General features: G+C 42.3%; 1 protein-coding gene across 2 annotated transcripts in view; it reads left to right on the top strand.

Annotated features, from left to right (window-relative positions):
• The window catches only part of LOC139336097 (arf-GAP with Rho-GAP domain, ANK repeat and PH domain-containing protein 1), a 48,671-nt gene that overhangs the window by 19,312 nt on the left and 14,157 nt on the right, over positions 1–15,202 (top strand). For both annotated transcript variants that reach the window (XM_070969990.1, XM_070969991.1), the window contains 14 exons: positions 293–362; positions 1,245–1,365; positions 1,455–1,639; positions 1,751–1,857; positions 2,755–2,954; positions 3,201–3,286; positions 3,696–3,878; positions 11,514–11,688; positions 12,789–12,923; positions 13,033–13,168; positions 13,304–13,406; positions 14,183–14,375; positions 14,731–14,776; positions 15,022–15,185. In XM_070969990.1, the coding sequence (XP_070826091.1) occupies positions 293–362; positions 1,245–1,365; positions 1,455–1,639; positions 1,751–1,857; positions 2,755–2,954; positions 3,201–3,286; positions 3,696–3,878; positions 11,514–11,688; positions 12,789–12,923; positions 13,033–13,168; positions 13,304–13,406; positions 14,183–14,375; positions 14,731–14,776; positions 15,022–15,185 (1,904 nt within the window). The remainder of the gene's footprint in view (positions 1–292; positions 363–1,244; positions 1,366–1,454; positions 1,640–1,750; positions 1,858–2,754; positions 2,955–3,200; positions 3,287–3,695; positions 3,879–11,513; positions 11,689–12,788; positions 12,924–13,032; positions 13,169–13,303; positions 13,407–14,182; positions 14,376–14,730; positions 14,777–15,021; positions 15,186–15,202) is intronic.

Genomic DNA, 15,202 nt, shown 5'->3' with positions numbered 1-15,202 from the left:
AAAAAGGGCATCAACCGATATTCTACATAGATATCTGATGTGTACATGACACCATCAAACTTTAAACATCAGGCACACATTAAGTTACTTTTAACATTATACAGGTGGTTTTTGGATGCTTAGCATGGAGTATTAGGCACACTGTTCGTGATCACACTGAAACTAATAAAAATGTTTTGCTGAAATATTAAAATACTAAGTTTAACAGTGCAAAACCTCTGTCCTTGTCCCTGTTGTATGGAGTATGTGCTTCACACTTTGAATATATGTTTGTGTGTGTTCTGGTACACAGGGCTCTTTATTATCAGAGACGATGGGTAAAGCTGGATGTTGACTACCTGAGATACTTTGACAATGACAAGGTAATACAGACATGTACATGTCATCATCACATTAGCCACTCTTTCTAGGGCTGTCAAAATTGGCCAGAAATGACATTTGAAGATTCCTTAAAAAAACTATGATTCAAATTCCATATCATTTCCATATCTATTTTTGTGCATAATTACAAAATAATGTTCTATACCTTGTTGTTGAATTATACACTTGTTTAAGCTTGGCCTGTATTTTATTTTCAATCAATGACAGTGACATATGTGCGCAGTTGCCAGTTGGTCCACGTGTGTGCAAGACAACAAATTTTGAGGTTTTTTCAGGATTGAATGAGAGTGGTGCAGCTGGCAGCCACGTAACAAGGTGCAGTGTAATCCTTCTGGGAGTTTGCGCAAGGCAAAGACCGAATGAAAGACAGGCTCAGATTGTTATAATAGATGTCTGTCAACATCAGAGAAAGGATCCCTGTAGAGACAGACCTATTTTGTTTAACCATTAACATTTGTGGTCTCGCTCTTGTCAAATCCACCAGACTCCATTCACAGAAACAGTGATTTTTGTCATCATAAAAATGGATTAAATGGATTTGAATATAAATTTGAATTTAGAGTATGCGTTGACAGCTCTAACTCTTACCGGGAATCTAAATCAAAAGTGAGACAGCAGCAGCATGCTCGTGCCACTGAAGCATCCAGCCTGTTCAGCTCATACCAACACCAGCCAAACTGTCACTGCAATGATTTTTTAAGAATTTATTTCAGTGTGGATTGCCAATTAGGTACAGTGATGCATTAAGGCTGACTCAGCCATGCACACAAAGACACACACACGCACACTCCCTGCATGCTCTTTATTAGAAATGGATGTGTCTGTAACAGTGTAGTTGCTGCTGTGTGTGTGGTGTGTTGTAGGAGGTGTACTCAAAGGGGATCATCTCGACTGCCTTCATCTCAAACGTGTCCAGCGTGGGAGAGCTCAAGTTTGAAGTCGTCACAAACAACCGAACATTTATCTTCAGGGCTGAAAGTGAAGGTCTGTCTGCTCCACCTGGTCATCTGTGTGTGTGTGCTTCCACACATAAAAAGTGATATATATTAACGTTTACAATCCAATCCATACAGCTGAGAGGAAGGACTGGGTGACTGTACTGCAGGACTGCACCAGGGGGCGCCATCCGCGCAGCACCATGAGCCCTGGCTCACCCTTGACACCAGACTACCAGGGTTATCTGGAGCTCAGAGGCTTACGCTCCAAACTATATACTGTTGTTGCCTCGGATAAAGTCTTCCTCTACAAAAACATAGAGGTAAGGATCCTGTGTGTTTCTGCAGGGATGAGCGGCGTGTTAAACTCACTTCAGATAAATTTGAGCCACTCACCCAGAAAAAACAACACTGTTCTTTCCTTTTTCTTCCAGGACTATCGTATCGGAGTGGGCATCACATCTATTGAGATGAATGTGGGAAATGTTAAAGACACAGATCGTCGCAGCTTTGATCTCACCACACCTTACCGCATATTCAGGTACTGCACGTACACAAAAATGCACTCAGTAAACTTCTGTAAGTATCCTGTCCATGCACATACAGTAATTGTATGTACTGTACGTAGTCTGACTGATTAATAGTTTTTCACCTCAGTGATAGCCTCATATTTTCCAATAAGGATTTAAGTGCAAAGGTAATTATTCTGCAGTGTAAATCAAAATCAGGCCGAGTTGGTCTTGGTGCTAGGATACTTGGGGGAAATTAGATCATGTTATTTTACTGAGAACTCCCACTGTCCTCAGAGTCCTCAGCTGGACATCTTTTGAGAATGTAAAAAGCCCTTTGTGTGAATGTGTTTGTGTGAAGAGCAGCGAAGGAGATGTGTGTGTGTTGTGTTGGTGTGGTGTGTGTGGTCTTTTGGCTGACTGTGCACAGTCTTCAATGCAAGAGCTCAGCTTGACAGGATGGGGAAATCTGAAAAGGCTTGTGTATTTGTATAAGACTTGTCAGTGTGGGTCTCAAAGTGTGCATTTTTGCGACTTTAGTCATTTGAGAAGCATGTGAATGTGTATTTTAAGGACTCAATGACCAACATGTTCGACGGATGAGAAGAGGAAGCATTCAGACATGCAAGTCTGTACATCTGTCTGTCTGTGTGGTTGTGTGTGTGTGTGTGTGTGTGTGTGTGTGTGTGTGTGTGTGTGTGTGTGTGTGTGTGTGTGTGTGTGTGTTTGTACAGTTTCCAGTCTTTGACTCAAGTATATTTAACAAAACAAGAGCAGGGTAAGAGTCAGCTCTCAGTGGGCTCATGAGCATAAGGAAACACACACACACAGAGCAAACACAGGCTTTCTCACTTCTGTCACTTGGAAGTAGTTATCGACACCATCATGTCGGCCTCAACACTCGGCCGGGTGTTTGCCTCCCTCCGCAGTTTCATTGCAGAGTCGGAGCAGCTGCGAGAGCAGTGGGTGGACGCCATGCGGGATGCTATAGGTGAGGCCTTGTCGAATAGGGAGGTGGCAGAGCGGATCTGGGTGGAGCCTAGCAACAGTCTCTGTGCTGACTGCGGGGCCCCTAAGCCGGAATGGGCGGCCATCAACTTGTGTGTGGTGGTCTGCAAACGATGCGCAGGTTTGTGTGTCTAATTTTTTTCATGTTTATCAGTATCTACATTTTCATACAGGTCTTGAAAATGTGTTTTTAGTTGTACAGGGAATATATTGATTGTTGTCCACTTCTTTCTGTGTGTTGCAATGTTGCAATGACATCAATCCTGATGTAAAAACTCTTGTTAGAGTGGTTGTGGCGAACTTGTGTTATTACATGGTCAGGATGTAATTTGTCATATTTGTGTGTGTGTGTGTGTGTGTGTTGTAGGAGAGCACAGAGGACTGGGTCCTAGTATCTCAAAGGTTCGTAGTCTGAAGATGGACAAGAAAGTCTGGACAGAAGAGCTCATACAGGTACACACACACACACACACACACACACACACACACACACACACACACACACACACACACACACACAAAGATTTGTTAAAAAAAAAAAAAAAAGTTTTAAAAGCTCATACAATGTTTAGCAAAACTTCATGACCCAGTTCAGTTACCAGTTTGTTAAGTACACATGTATAATGTGACACACTCGACAGTGAACAGCAGGCAGTGGTGGTGTTGTAATGGGTTGCATTATATTGATTTATGCACTTAAGGGTATAGAATATTGGCTATTTGGTCCAATACAATGCAGTGAAAATAATGATATTGAATAAGTGCATCCCTAATAAACTGCACACTGTATATTGTTGGTCACACTTGCTTCCCACTCTTCTTCATGTGGAAACACTTCTCCTAAACCCTACCTGTCATGCAGGTGTTCCTCTTGCTGGGCAACGAGCGGGTAAACAGTTTCTGGGCAGCTAACGTCCCACCAAGTGAAGCCTTGACACCCTCTAGCTGCAGTGAAGAGAGACGGCGCTTCATCACCAACAAATACCGCCAGGGCAAATACAGGAAGTACCACCCTCTGTACGGAAACCAGAGAGAGCTCAACAATGTAAGTTGAAATGGCTGTCTTTATTGTGTGCTTTTGTCTGTGTTGCTCTTATGTTTGGATGTGAATCTACACACTGTATTTTGTTAGAGAGATTTAATATGCAAAACTACACTGGAAATTCTGTCAGTGCTAGAGCTGGTCAACATACTGTATCTTTGGAAAGAAAGACTTTCATGCACAGGGAAGATTCAGAGGCAATTGAGATGGCTGGTTTAGCAATCCACCATAACTAAACTGTCTCTTTAACCCATCACGGTGACTTCATTCACCTGTTCGCTATCAGACACCCATTTCTGCTGAATGTAGCATTCACTGTTGCTTCGTTTGCTTTTACTGTACTTAAGCCTCTTGCCTTCTAGCACCTGTATGCATGAGGGTCACAGGCTTAGTTTTGACTGGATTTTGCACACGCTGTACATCTGCATGCAGACTACTCAGACCATGATTAAGAGTCCAAGAATAAAAAAGTGACTATCAATTCCGTTTTAGTCCTTTCAGAATTCAGTCTTGTGTAGGTGCCCAATGGAACCATATATTGTACTAAAGGAGAGCATTTTGTCTTTTTAAGTAAATGTCAAAGCACTCAGTAAGCTCACCTTAAGAATCTGAAATAGCATGTATGTTGTCTCATCTCTCCAGTCAGTAACTATAAAGCAGCCAGTCTAAGCAGTAGTTTGTCTTTTCTCCTTTCCCAGCTGGCTGATTCAGGCAAGCTGCATTTGTCACTTGATCCCAAAGTGGGGCATTCAAGGAACTGAGTTGAACTCAGTGCAGTTGGAGTGAAACGCAGGTTCCTGGATTGCAAAAGATGGCTAAATCCACGATTGAGTCCAATGTGTAAAGCACAGGCTGCCAACTGCAATAATCTTAACAGCTGATATTCAAGCTACATGAAATAAAGGTAGAGCAATATTAAAGCAGGTTTCAAGCTAACTAGTTCCTGCATTGTGTCTGAGTCAAGAGTGTCAGTGTAGGGGAGACATTCCAGTGAAGTCTAGGAATTACAGGACCTCTAGACAACAGCCCTCTCAGGTAGGACAACAAAGGTATCTGTGCTTGTGTCCATGTCAGTGGGAGCTCAGATATAACACACACCTGGCTGTGCCCTCTCAACACGATAACGCTGGTTCATAAAAGTCAAAAGTAGGGCAAAGAGAATGGCAAGAGTACAGGGTTTTATATTCTGCCTTCGCTGTGTGTGGTGAAGGTCTTGGTGTTTCAGGCCCGACTTGGTCACTCATTAGCTGCTTAACCCACTTACCGCAAACAGTGTGGACTGCTCACAGGCATGCTGAGTGTGTGAGTGAGTCACATTTAGCACCTGACTGTGAGTTCTATTTTTCCTCACTCGAGCATTCAAGCTTGTCCGTGTGTGTATGTTTCTGTCTGTTTTTTTTATGTGTGAATCACAGTGTTTGGGATGCACAGAAGGAGATAAAGGAAGTTTTCAAGGAAGTTTTCAGATTGTCTCAAACACACACAGACACACACCAGTCGCTGCTCCTTTTGATTGAAAACTTTATTCAGTTGCTGGTCCTCCTCTCTTCATTCAGTCCTCCTCCATGATGGCTATCTCTTTTTCCTGTCAGGCCATTGCTGGAGAACGTTATCTCTGTAGATCTTCAGTTTTCTGTCTTTCTGAGGGCAGAACTTCCCCTCATTTCAAACAGATACTGTATTTACTCTCATGAGTGCTCATTGACCTGTCTTTCTCCCTCCAAGATCAAATACTTGAAGTTCTTCAGCTCTGTGCTGCTTCTCTTTCCACTTGGGTGTGTCTTAAGAAATATTACACTCTGCAGTGTGTTTGTGTTCCTTTCACACTCACATGCACTGCTTTGTGGCAAAGCAGTGCATGTGAGTGTGAAAGGAAGAGAGAGGTGTACTGTAAGTACACAAGTGTCTCGGGCCACATTCAGGTTTGTTTAGCAGTCCTGGCTTTTTATGTCCTCTTCTTTGTTTCCTTTCTTCTTTGTTTTTCCTTTTTTTCTGAATGTGACATCATTACTCACTGCTTAAGCTGGAATGTGCTGTAACTCCGCCTCCCCCTCTCTTCTCCACCTCTCCCCCTCATTGTTTGACTGGGACTGCAGAGGAAAGTTGATCTCTTCACTCTGGCTCTTCTACTTGTTTGTAAGTGGGCAATATTCGTTTAACTTTCTGCCAGACGAAAGCACCCCAAACTAGCTGTATTCTTTGCCTTTGCAACTTTGTGTGCGTGTCAGTGTCGACTGACATTTAAACAGAGGAGTGATTGACAGGAACTGAAAACTTAAAGGTAGGGTTGTGTGTGCTGGAGGGCAGTATGAGAGGGTAGCGAAAGTGTGCTGGGTCTGTATCTGTGTGATCTTGTAGAATATCTCTGTACAGAATGTGAGTGTGAATGTGTGTTTTAATGAGGTTAGGCTAGTGCAAGTGTGGGAATGTGTGTCAGTGGACTTCAGATCTGGAACAGTGTGTCATTTCAGTGCAGCTGAACAAACCCATATTTGAATGTGCTTGTGGGGCATAGTTTTGTCTCCAGACTGTATGGACTGCTGTGCTGTAGCTCAACACTAGTGAGCACATTAGATTTATTGTGCGTCTCTGTGTGTTTTTCACTGGAGTGGGCTGAGACATGTTAATATGCATATTAATGTGTGTGTAGGCATGTTGTGTGTGCCTTTTTTGCATTTTTGGTCTGTGTGTGTGTGTGTGTGTGTGTGTGTGTGTGTGTGTGTGTGTTCTCTGTGCACTCAAGAGTTAGATGATAGGCTCACCTCTGTCAATGGACATCATTGTCTCTCTCTCTGCCTGTTGCTCTCTGTCTTCCCTCCTTTGCACTAGGTGGTCACTGTTCATGTTTTCAAAAGGTGTTTGAGGGTGCAAAAAATTCCAAATGTCCCAGAAAAACTGGACTTAGTTTTCTTATTTGGAGGACATATACTGTGTGGTATGTTTGTCCCACCTGGACAAACCCTACCAAGGACTAATCCAAGTCTTCTTGTGCTTGTGCCTGTGTTGACTGCATGCTGGTGACAATCAGTATTTCATTGGCACTTATTATAGCAAAGTGACATAACTGAGAGGCAGCAGTAAAAACTCTTTATAGGCTTGTTTTTGTGCTTTTGTAGTTTTAGAAAGTTAGAAAGTCTGTGTGCTTTTCTTTCCTTTCCTCTTTGCTTGTCTTTTTCTGTGCCTCAGTCTTACTGTTTTTCCTCCATGTCATATTCTTTCTTCTCCTCTCATCTCCGTCTTCATCCATCTGGGTTTTCACCTCCACCTCCTTCTCCGTCTCCCCCTGTGTAAACTGTCCCTGGTGAGGTAATGATGGAACATATGTGGATAACTGCTCTTTCTCATCTGGATTTAATATATGTACATGCGTACACACAGATATGAATGTTGGAAGTTCAGTATACACTAACATGGACAATGAGGGACGACTGCATATGTTTGTGTCTGTAGTCTGTGTTGAGTTTGTAGCCAAGTACAATCAGTCTCTGATTAATGTGCCTCCCTAAAATGCTTTCATCTTCCTTTCACAATATTTTTCTTTCTTCTGTGCCTCTCATCTCCTTCTTTTCCTCCAATTCTGTCCCATATAACTGCAGAGGCCAGATGGAGGCCTGTGATTTTAGACACACCCAGATAAAATCTCTTCTCTCTCTCTCTCTCTCTCTCTCTCTCTCTCTCCCCCTCTCTCTCTCCCCCTCTCTGGGGAGACTGGGGGAAGATTCTTGAATTCCCGTCTCCTCTTGCTCTCTTTGTGTATGTGTGTGTTATTACATTACTCCCAGATTCATAGGCAGCAGATGTTGGAGGGCGTGAGGTCCTCAAACACTCAAACCCATTTCCTCATTGTGCTTTGGTCTGATTGGTTCAGTTCTCTTGGTCAGAAGCCACATGGTTGGCTATTGGTACATTGCAGGACACTGACCTACATACACGACATAGCTTTTACATGTGTGTCCACATGGGACGGGGCGGCTGGTTTTATTCATTTTACTGGAACACACACACCCACACAGTAATTAGGCTCAGGAAAGTGTCAGCACAAAACATACTTGCAGCTTGGCCTGTAGCATGGTGGCTAAAGTTAGCCAGCAGGGATTGATCTAAGTATTGACTTTTCTGGCTTGTAACAACAGCCAGATAAACATGATGGTCAGATCAATGTGATGGTTAGAGTGAATGAAATGTCAGCTCTTATAGCCGCAGTCATATAGAGCAGGCTTCATTTGTTGCAGTACCGTGTTAACATGTTAAATCTTTCTCACATGAATTCATAGTGAAAAGCATGACATTAGTTCAGGTCTTTCTCCTGGGGAAAAGGGGTTTTATTGGACAGTGAATGAAATGACAAATTGATGACCACAAGAAGAGAGTGGAAGAATGCAGGAGACAAACAATCAGTGCAAGCTACGCGGAGAGTGCAGTGAGATAAGCTACCATTTGCTCTACATTAAATGAAGCTGCACTGCTCTGAAGCTACCCCCAGAGAAATGTAGCAAGCTAAAGTACAACAAAGCAGCTGTTGAGAGTGTGTCTATGTTCATGTTTGCTTGTGTGTTCTTAAATATGTGTTAGACACCTTGGAAGTTTACAGCAGCATGTTCTCGGGGTTGAACAGTAAGCACCTGAACACATCATTTCTCTGTTGTTTCACCATCAAGTCAACTCAAGCTTGCATGTCTCTATTGCCCTGCAGCAGAGACATGGTAGGCATTGGTATGTGGTGTGACATCCATAGGGAAGTGCTCTGGCCAGCTACACACACATCTGTGCATTGCGGTTGGGTCACTTACGGATCCTTAGTTTCATCTCAGACTGCAAAAGAAAGCTCCGCTGCATTTGTAGCTTGTGCGGGTGTCACAGCTTTACTTGAAGAATTAAAGAGCAAAGCTACTGAAAAGCTGTTTGATTCAGGAAAGAGTGATGCTACCACCACGCTACTGAGAAATGTAGTTAGACTAGTAATGCTGCTACTTGTTGTGCTGCTACTGCAAACAGTAAATTATTTCCCAGGCAAAGGAAAATAAGACATTTCCACATCCAAGCAGAAAGAGGTGAAGCTGCAGAATGTCGATCAGATACATTCAAGTTATCGGTGCTGTGTCTAACCCATGGTTCCTGGTCCGTGTTGCTGTGCTTGTTGTTTTTCTTTCGTGTCGTAAGTATTCAGACTCTGAATTAAATCTTGTGAGCTCTCACCTCCGTTTTCTTATTGTTCCACGTTACTCTAGTTGGATTTGTTTTCTTTCTTCAACCCTGATCACAGATATGACTCATTTCAAGGCATTTCTGTCCACATTTGCCTCCTTTCTGATGACATAGAATGAGATTAGCTGCATTGAAACAGGCGAAGCAAACACACAGCTGGCCTTTTACACGTACCTACCAAGATAAAGCAGATGCTTATCAGCTATGTTTGTAAATACTGTCTGAAGTGATTTACTTTAGATGATTTAGACAGTTATTAATAAATTTGAATGACATCTTAACTCAACACACAATACTTCTGCTTTTCAAAGTTCACCATCAAGTCTACCTGAAAGTAGTACCTGTATCATTTGCTCCATATATAAATGAAAAGAAGCTGCTGAAATCTATGGCAGACTGTTGTAGCCACTGAAGTACCTATTATTCAACTTGAAATAACATCAACAAGCCCCCTATACAGTACCAGCCGTCATGTGACCCACATGATGAGATTATTGGAGTGGATATGTTCTACTTCAGGTGGTTGACTACAAGCTTTCAGTTCACATGTCTTCAATGGTGTGTGAGACGGAGAAATGCAGTTTGTCTCTGTCTTTCGTGTGTGTGTGTGTGTGTGTGTGTGTGTGTGTGTGTGTGTGTGTGTGTGTGTGTGGGTCTGTCTGTCTGTCTGTCTGTCTGTGTGGGGGTCTCTTGTGCAATTTTAATCTTTGCTAATTGGTTTGTTTGTCTGTATGTGAGTGTGCAGAGGCTCAACAGCGCTTAAATAGAGGAGGGGTTCTGTCTGTATGTGTGACAGAGTGCTGTGGAATTTCTCAATCAGATCCAAAAGAGCTTATTGGTTTTAACAGAAGACAGACGTGTGTGTGTGTGTGTGTGTGTGTGTGTGTGTGTGTGTGTGTGTGTGTGTGTGTGTGTGTGTGTGTGTGTGTGAGAGAGAGAGAGAGAAAGAGAGAGAGAGAGAGAGAGAGAGAGAGTGTCTGAGTTCCTCAGCTGTAAAAACAGTGTTTGAGTTTACTTTATTTGGACAAAATGTGTTACTCTGTTGCTTTACGGTAGAGCTGCAGTCTAAAGACAGCACTGTTGTTTTATCCTAGGGGTTGCTGTCAGATACAGAAATCTTTATTTGTTTGCCGTCATCAGGTTTAAAACCAAATAATCTCCAAATGACAATAATGATCCACTTCTGGCAAGGTTTTGTGTTATATGTGCGGAAAGATTTTCCTCTTTGACATTAGTATCTGTTTGTTTTCAGCTTTCAATAAATTATTGTTTTTGTTACATATATATCTAAGATTTTTTTTTATTACCCACCAAATCTGTCTGCATTTCCATCCTAACTATTGTTCATGGCTTTTTGTTGAAAATTCAAGGGTTTAGTTGGATTAGTCTAGTTGGATGCAATGCAAATACTGGAAATGCCTCAATAGTTCTTTAATTACAGCAATTAATTATATATAAGGGCAGAAAAAGTTTCTCAGACTGGTTAGCTTTTCCTTTCCTCCTCTTCATTTCACCAAGGGCTCCTCTGGACTTACACACTAATCACAATAAAATGGCCCCAGGTTGCTTTCTTATTAAAGGTGCATACAGTGGATTTAGAGAGCAACAGCTGACACAGGAGTTAAACACTTGATAATAACCTCCCCAGGTCATGTATATCCTTCAGATGATCACTTGAGTTTTTAATTGACAGTGCAGTATATTTGTTCTTCAACAATAACAGAGAAGACACAGCATTCATTCCTACGTTGATGTTGCTGTCTCTGGATTAGCACAGGGCCTGCTGCAGGTTTGAAAGCCTGCATGCACAGACACACTGAGTTTGACCTCAGCTGTTTCCTTCCAAACATAGCTGACACAGGGTGCCATGACATGAACAAAGCCCAGTCAGCAGCTGCTGGACCATAGTACAAAAGTCATCAGTTTATTATCAGTTTAGTGTTCTTTTAGTGCTCATTTCTGTGCCGCTATGCTAGCGTCAGCTGTGGCTGGAGGCGTTATGTTTTTGGGTGGCCGTACCATTCTTGTGAATGACATATCTCAGGATCTCATTGAGGGAATTTCTTTAAATTTCCAATAACCATTCACTTGAATTCATATGCTATAATGACACAATTTCACACAAATGTCTCATAGGATAAAATGATGCAACATAACATTTTATATCCAGAAGGTCAAAGGTCAACTTTTCTGACCTTTTCAACACTGTGTGATGAAGCTCTCTATCAGTTCACTGTCACTTCATTTCTCCCTGCACACTCTCTCTCTTCCTTCTGTCTCAGTGTCTCACTTTCATGCCCCATTGATTTTTCCTTCCCTATCAGACCAGGGTTTAATAGTATTACAATAGTATTACAAATAATATCCAAATAGTGGATAGTATAATGTGTGCCTTTGTGTTTTGATTTTCTCTTCCTCTCTCCTTCTCCCCAGGCTCTCTGTATAAATGTGCAGTGCAGTGATGTGCTGGAGACATTAAGCCTGATTTTCTGCGGTGCGGATGTAAATTGTTCAACTGGTATGGCAAGTTGGCCTTCCCCTCTGTCCCTGGCCAACGCACACTCACAACCCTTACAGGCGGAGTTAATTAGCCACAATCTAAATACAGGTACAGTATAACTTTGCATGCACAAGGTTACATAAAGACTCTTTGTTATGAACACTGCTTACATGAGGGTTGAGGAGAGTGATATGCCATAGTCAGATGTTATCCATGTCCACATTACGTAATAATAAATGTAAATATGCTTCACATGTGCTGTAGGCCTGATCGTGTCTATATTACCTGGCTGTGTGAAAACAAGCACATAAAGGGTTATGGCTGTCTGGTAGAAGACACTTTCATGTGGAGTGAGGAAATGTAATGGCATTTCTTATTATTCATCTTTTCTGTTCCTCAATCGTGAACCAAATGATTTCATCTTCTCTTTACTCAGTCGTAAGCATTCACTACCTTAAAGCCAAATGATTAACTATGTCATTTGATTAGGTGTATGTATGTGTTAATGTGCTGACACCAAGTATCTACTCATCTGCTGATTAAGGGAACATCCTGCATGATCAAAGCTGCTGATTGAACAACACATTATGATGTGCTTATTGTGCTGACATTGTTCTGATGGCAATGTCATCCTATTTACAAGATAATGTATATAATCCAACAACTTTCCCTGTTCTGGGCTCACTTCTCGCCGTCTCACACTCGAAACAGCAGGGAGGAGTCCGTCTGCAGGTGTAAGAATAAACTCCCAGAACATGAACTAATCACAAGACTCCTCCAAAGACATATATGAACCTAAAACTTGTTCATGGTTCCCTTGCCAATGCTTTTGTGGGTGATTTGATAACTAACAAGCAATACATGTTCTCTTCTGTGCGAACAAGCTTCTTTTTTTTTTTTCAAGAATGGCTGGAAACTGGAGTTTCATAAATAAGGGAGCTCACACACATGTACATCCAGCCTTGACTCCACTGTTAAATTTCATGGTGGTTCGCACCCCAAAGTGTTGCATTACTGCCATCTGCTCGACTGTCCCTTGCCCCATCTTTTCCAGCATTGCTATGTTATGTGTGAAAAGTGCCAAGATGGAAATGTTCTCTAGATACATATGTGAATCGTGAAAGCCACTAGCAGTGCCTGAGAGGGTGTCCAAGTAATTTACCTGAACTATGTGTGAAAGAGGCTTTTGTTTGTTTGTTCTCCTGCAGAACTACCACGATCAGAGGTGGGCGAGGCCATGAATGCAGTACATTACACTGCACTACCTTGTGTGTCTCACAATGGCTTCCTGTTCAAAACTGCATCCATGGCTCGGGCTGTCACAGAGCGCAAGGCCAGAGAGGGTAACTAACTGACACAGAGCACAATACAATAAACATGAAAGTACAGCGTCTATAGATGCCATGTTATGAAGTGATATGCTTGGTAAACTGTATTTATCTCTCCGTGTAGAGTTCAGTCGTCGCTGGTGCACACTGAATGATGGAGCTTTCAGCTACTATGAAAGTGACAAGAACTCCAACCCTAATGGAGCTCTGAAGGCTTCAGAGATAGTCTGTTTGGCCGTCGACGCACCGGAGAAACATGGGTACACACACACACACACACACACACACACACACACACACACTGACAAAATGACTTCTTTGTCTCTCTTTCCCTGCTATTTTCTTTATCTCACCCTCTGTCTCGCTACTTCCTAACGTCTTTTTCTAACCCTCAGGTATGAACATACCTTTGAACTCTACTCAGAGTCAGAGCGCCTCTATCTGTTTGGCACTGATGACCCAGACAGCCACAAGGAATGGGTCAAGTCAATTGCCAAGGTAACCAAATACACATTGGGATCTAGAAAGGCAAGCACGAATTCACCTGCTTTCTCCACAGGTGGATCCTTACAGAGGGAAGATTTGACACAGTAATTGTTTTTTTGTAGTGAAAATGGTAAAAGTGGAAGGTTTGCAGTTCCAGCTGTGCTGAGGTGGAAAATGCTGCTTAGTGGTTAAGATAGGGCTCGCTAATGCTGACTTGTTTCCTGTGTCGCTTCTTGTCCTTCAGAGTAGCACTCTACTGTTGCTGAGATAATTGTCAGCTGCATGCTGGTGTGAATTCAAGCAACAGTTACTTTGCCTGCAGAACTGCAGAAAGCCGGTATACATGCTTAATGGTGACGCAGATGCAACAAAGTGTGTGTATTCACAAGTGAACATTTCACTTGTGAGACGATATAGATGATGCTGGATTGATTGACATGACTGCAGCTATTGGCTGTTTGTGTTTCAATGAGCATCACATGACACATAAATGCCAAGATGGTAGATTTACTGTGCATCCGTGGCTCCTGCATGTCTAGCTACAAAGACAATATGACCCAAATGTGAATTTGCTGCACAGTTACCGACTGCACCACTCACTCCATGTTTCTAGCAATCCCCTTACCATTGAAGTATTGTACATGAGCTTTAACCTTTCCTCTAACAATTTAATTAGTATTGGTTTTTGCAGAGGGTTTCAGTAAAGTACAGACTGAAGTGGTTAAGTCAGCATCAAAAGAGAAGGGAAACAATGATTAATGGGCATTGAATTACAATTTTGTTTGTAGAGCTTTATTCCAGCCAGTGCAGAGCCTTTGCTGAGGCTGCCATTTGAGCGGATTGGACGGCTGAAGTGTAAAGACGGCTTGAACCTGCAAACATCCAAGGTTGGATGGTTTGCTCTGGTGGGCTCCACGCTTCACGCCTACCTGGCGGACAGCCAGGGAGAGGAGGTCCACCTCCGCAAGCTGAATGAACTCTGTGAGTGAGACACATGATCACAAAAACACGGATACATGCTCAAACTGCTTGCACACTGTAATCTGTACACACGCAGTGACATGGTGGGCCAGGGTTTGTGCAAAGTCTTGAAAGTTTGAAAAATGCTTCATTTTAACCTTCATTTAGCCTTTTCAAGGCTAGGAATATACTTGAATCTACACAATCACTCATGTAAACCAAAAGTCTCTAAATATTTGAAATGGAACGATCCTGTCCTCATGTTTGTTTGTTGTATTGATGCATTGAGGGTAACAATTTAGTATTATGCATTGTCTACTGTTTAAAAGCATGATTGTCTGGAATAATATAATTACTATGTATTTGTGTTTGACAGCAATTCAACAAGACAATGAGGTGCTGGTTCTGGTGGAGAGAGGCAGGTGAGAGGAGAGCCTAATTACAGATTGTTTGTTACAAAGGTGATGCTAAAGGAAAAAAACTGTCCCTCAGTGTAAAACCACTTGTAACAGTCTACAGTAAATAATATAATAATGTGTTTCTTTTTTCAAATTTAAATTATTAAATTTTTTTTTGTCCTTCTCTATATTTTCCCCTTACTTCCATGCTCTTTTTCCATCTCTTCTTCACTCACTGAATGTCATTGTCTCCCTCACTCTTCATTCAGAACTCTGTACATTGAGGGAGAGAGGAAGTTGGATTTCGCCGGCTGGTGTGGGGCCATCCAGGCGGCAGCAGGGAGCGGAGGAGACACACTGAGCCAGCAGCAGCTGACGGAGACAGACATACCCCTCATAGTACACAGCTGCATCGACTACATCACACAGTGCGGTGAGAGACCTGCTGAG

This window comes from Chaetodon trifascialis, chromosome 9, assembly GCF_039877785.1.
Source record: "Chaetodon trifascialis isolate fChaTrf1 chromosome 9, fChaTrf1.hap1, whole genome shotgun sequence".
NCBI lineage: Eukaryota > Metazoa > Chordata > Actinopteri > Chaetodontiformes > Chaetodontidae > Chaetodon > Chaetodon trifascialis.
This window is presented reverse-complemented; position numbering and strand designations above follow the sequence as displayed.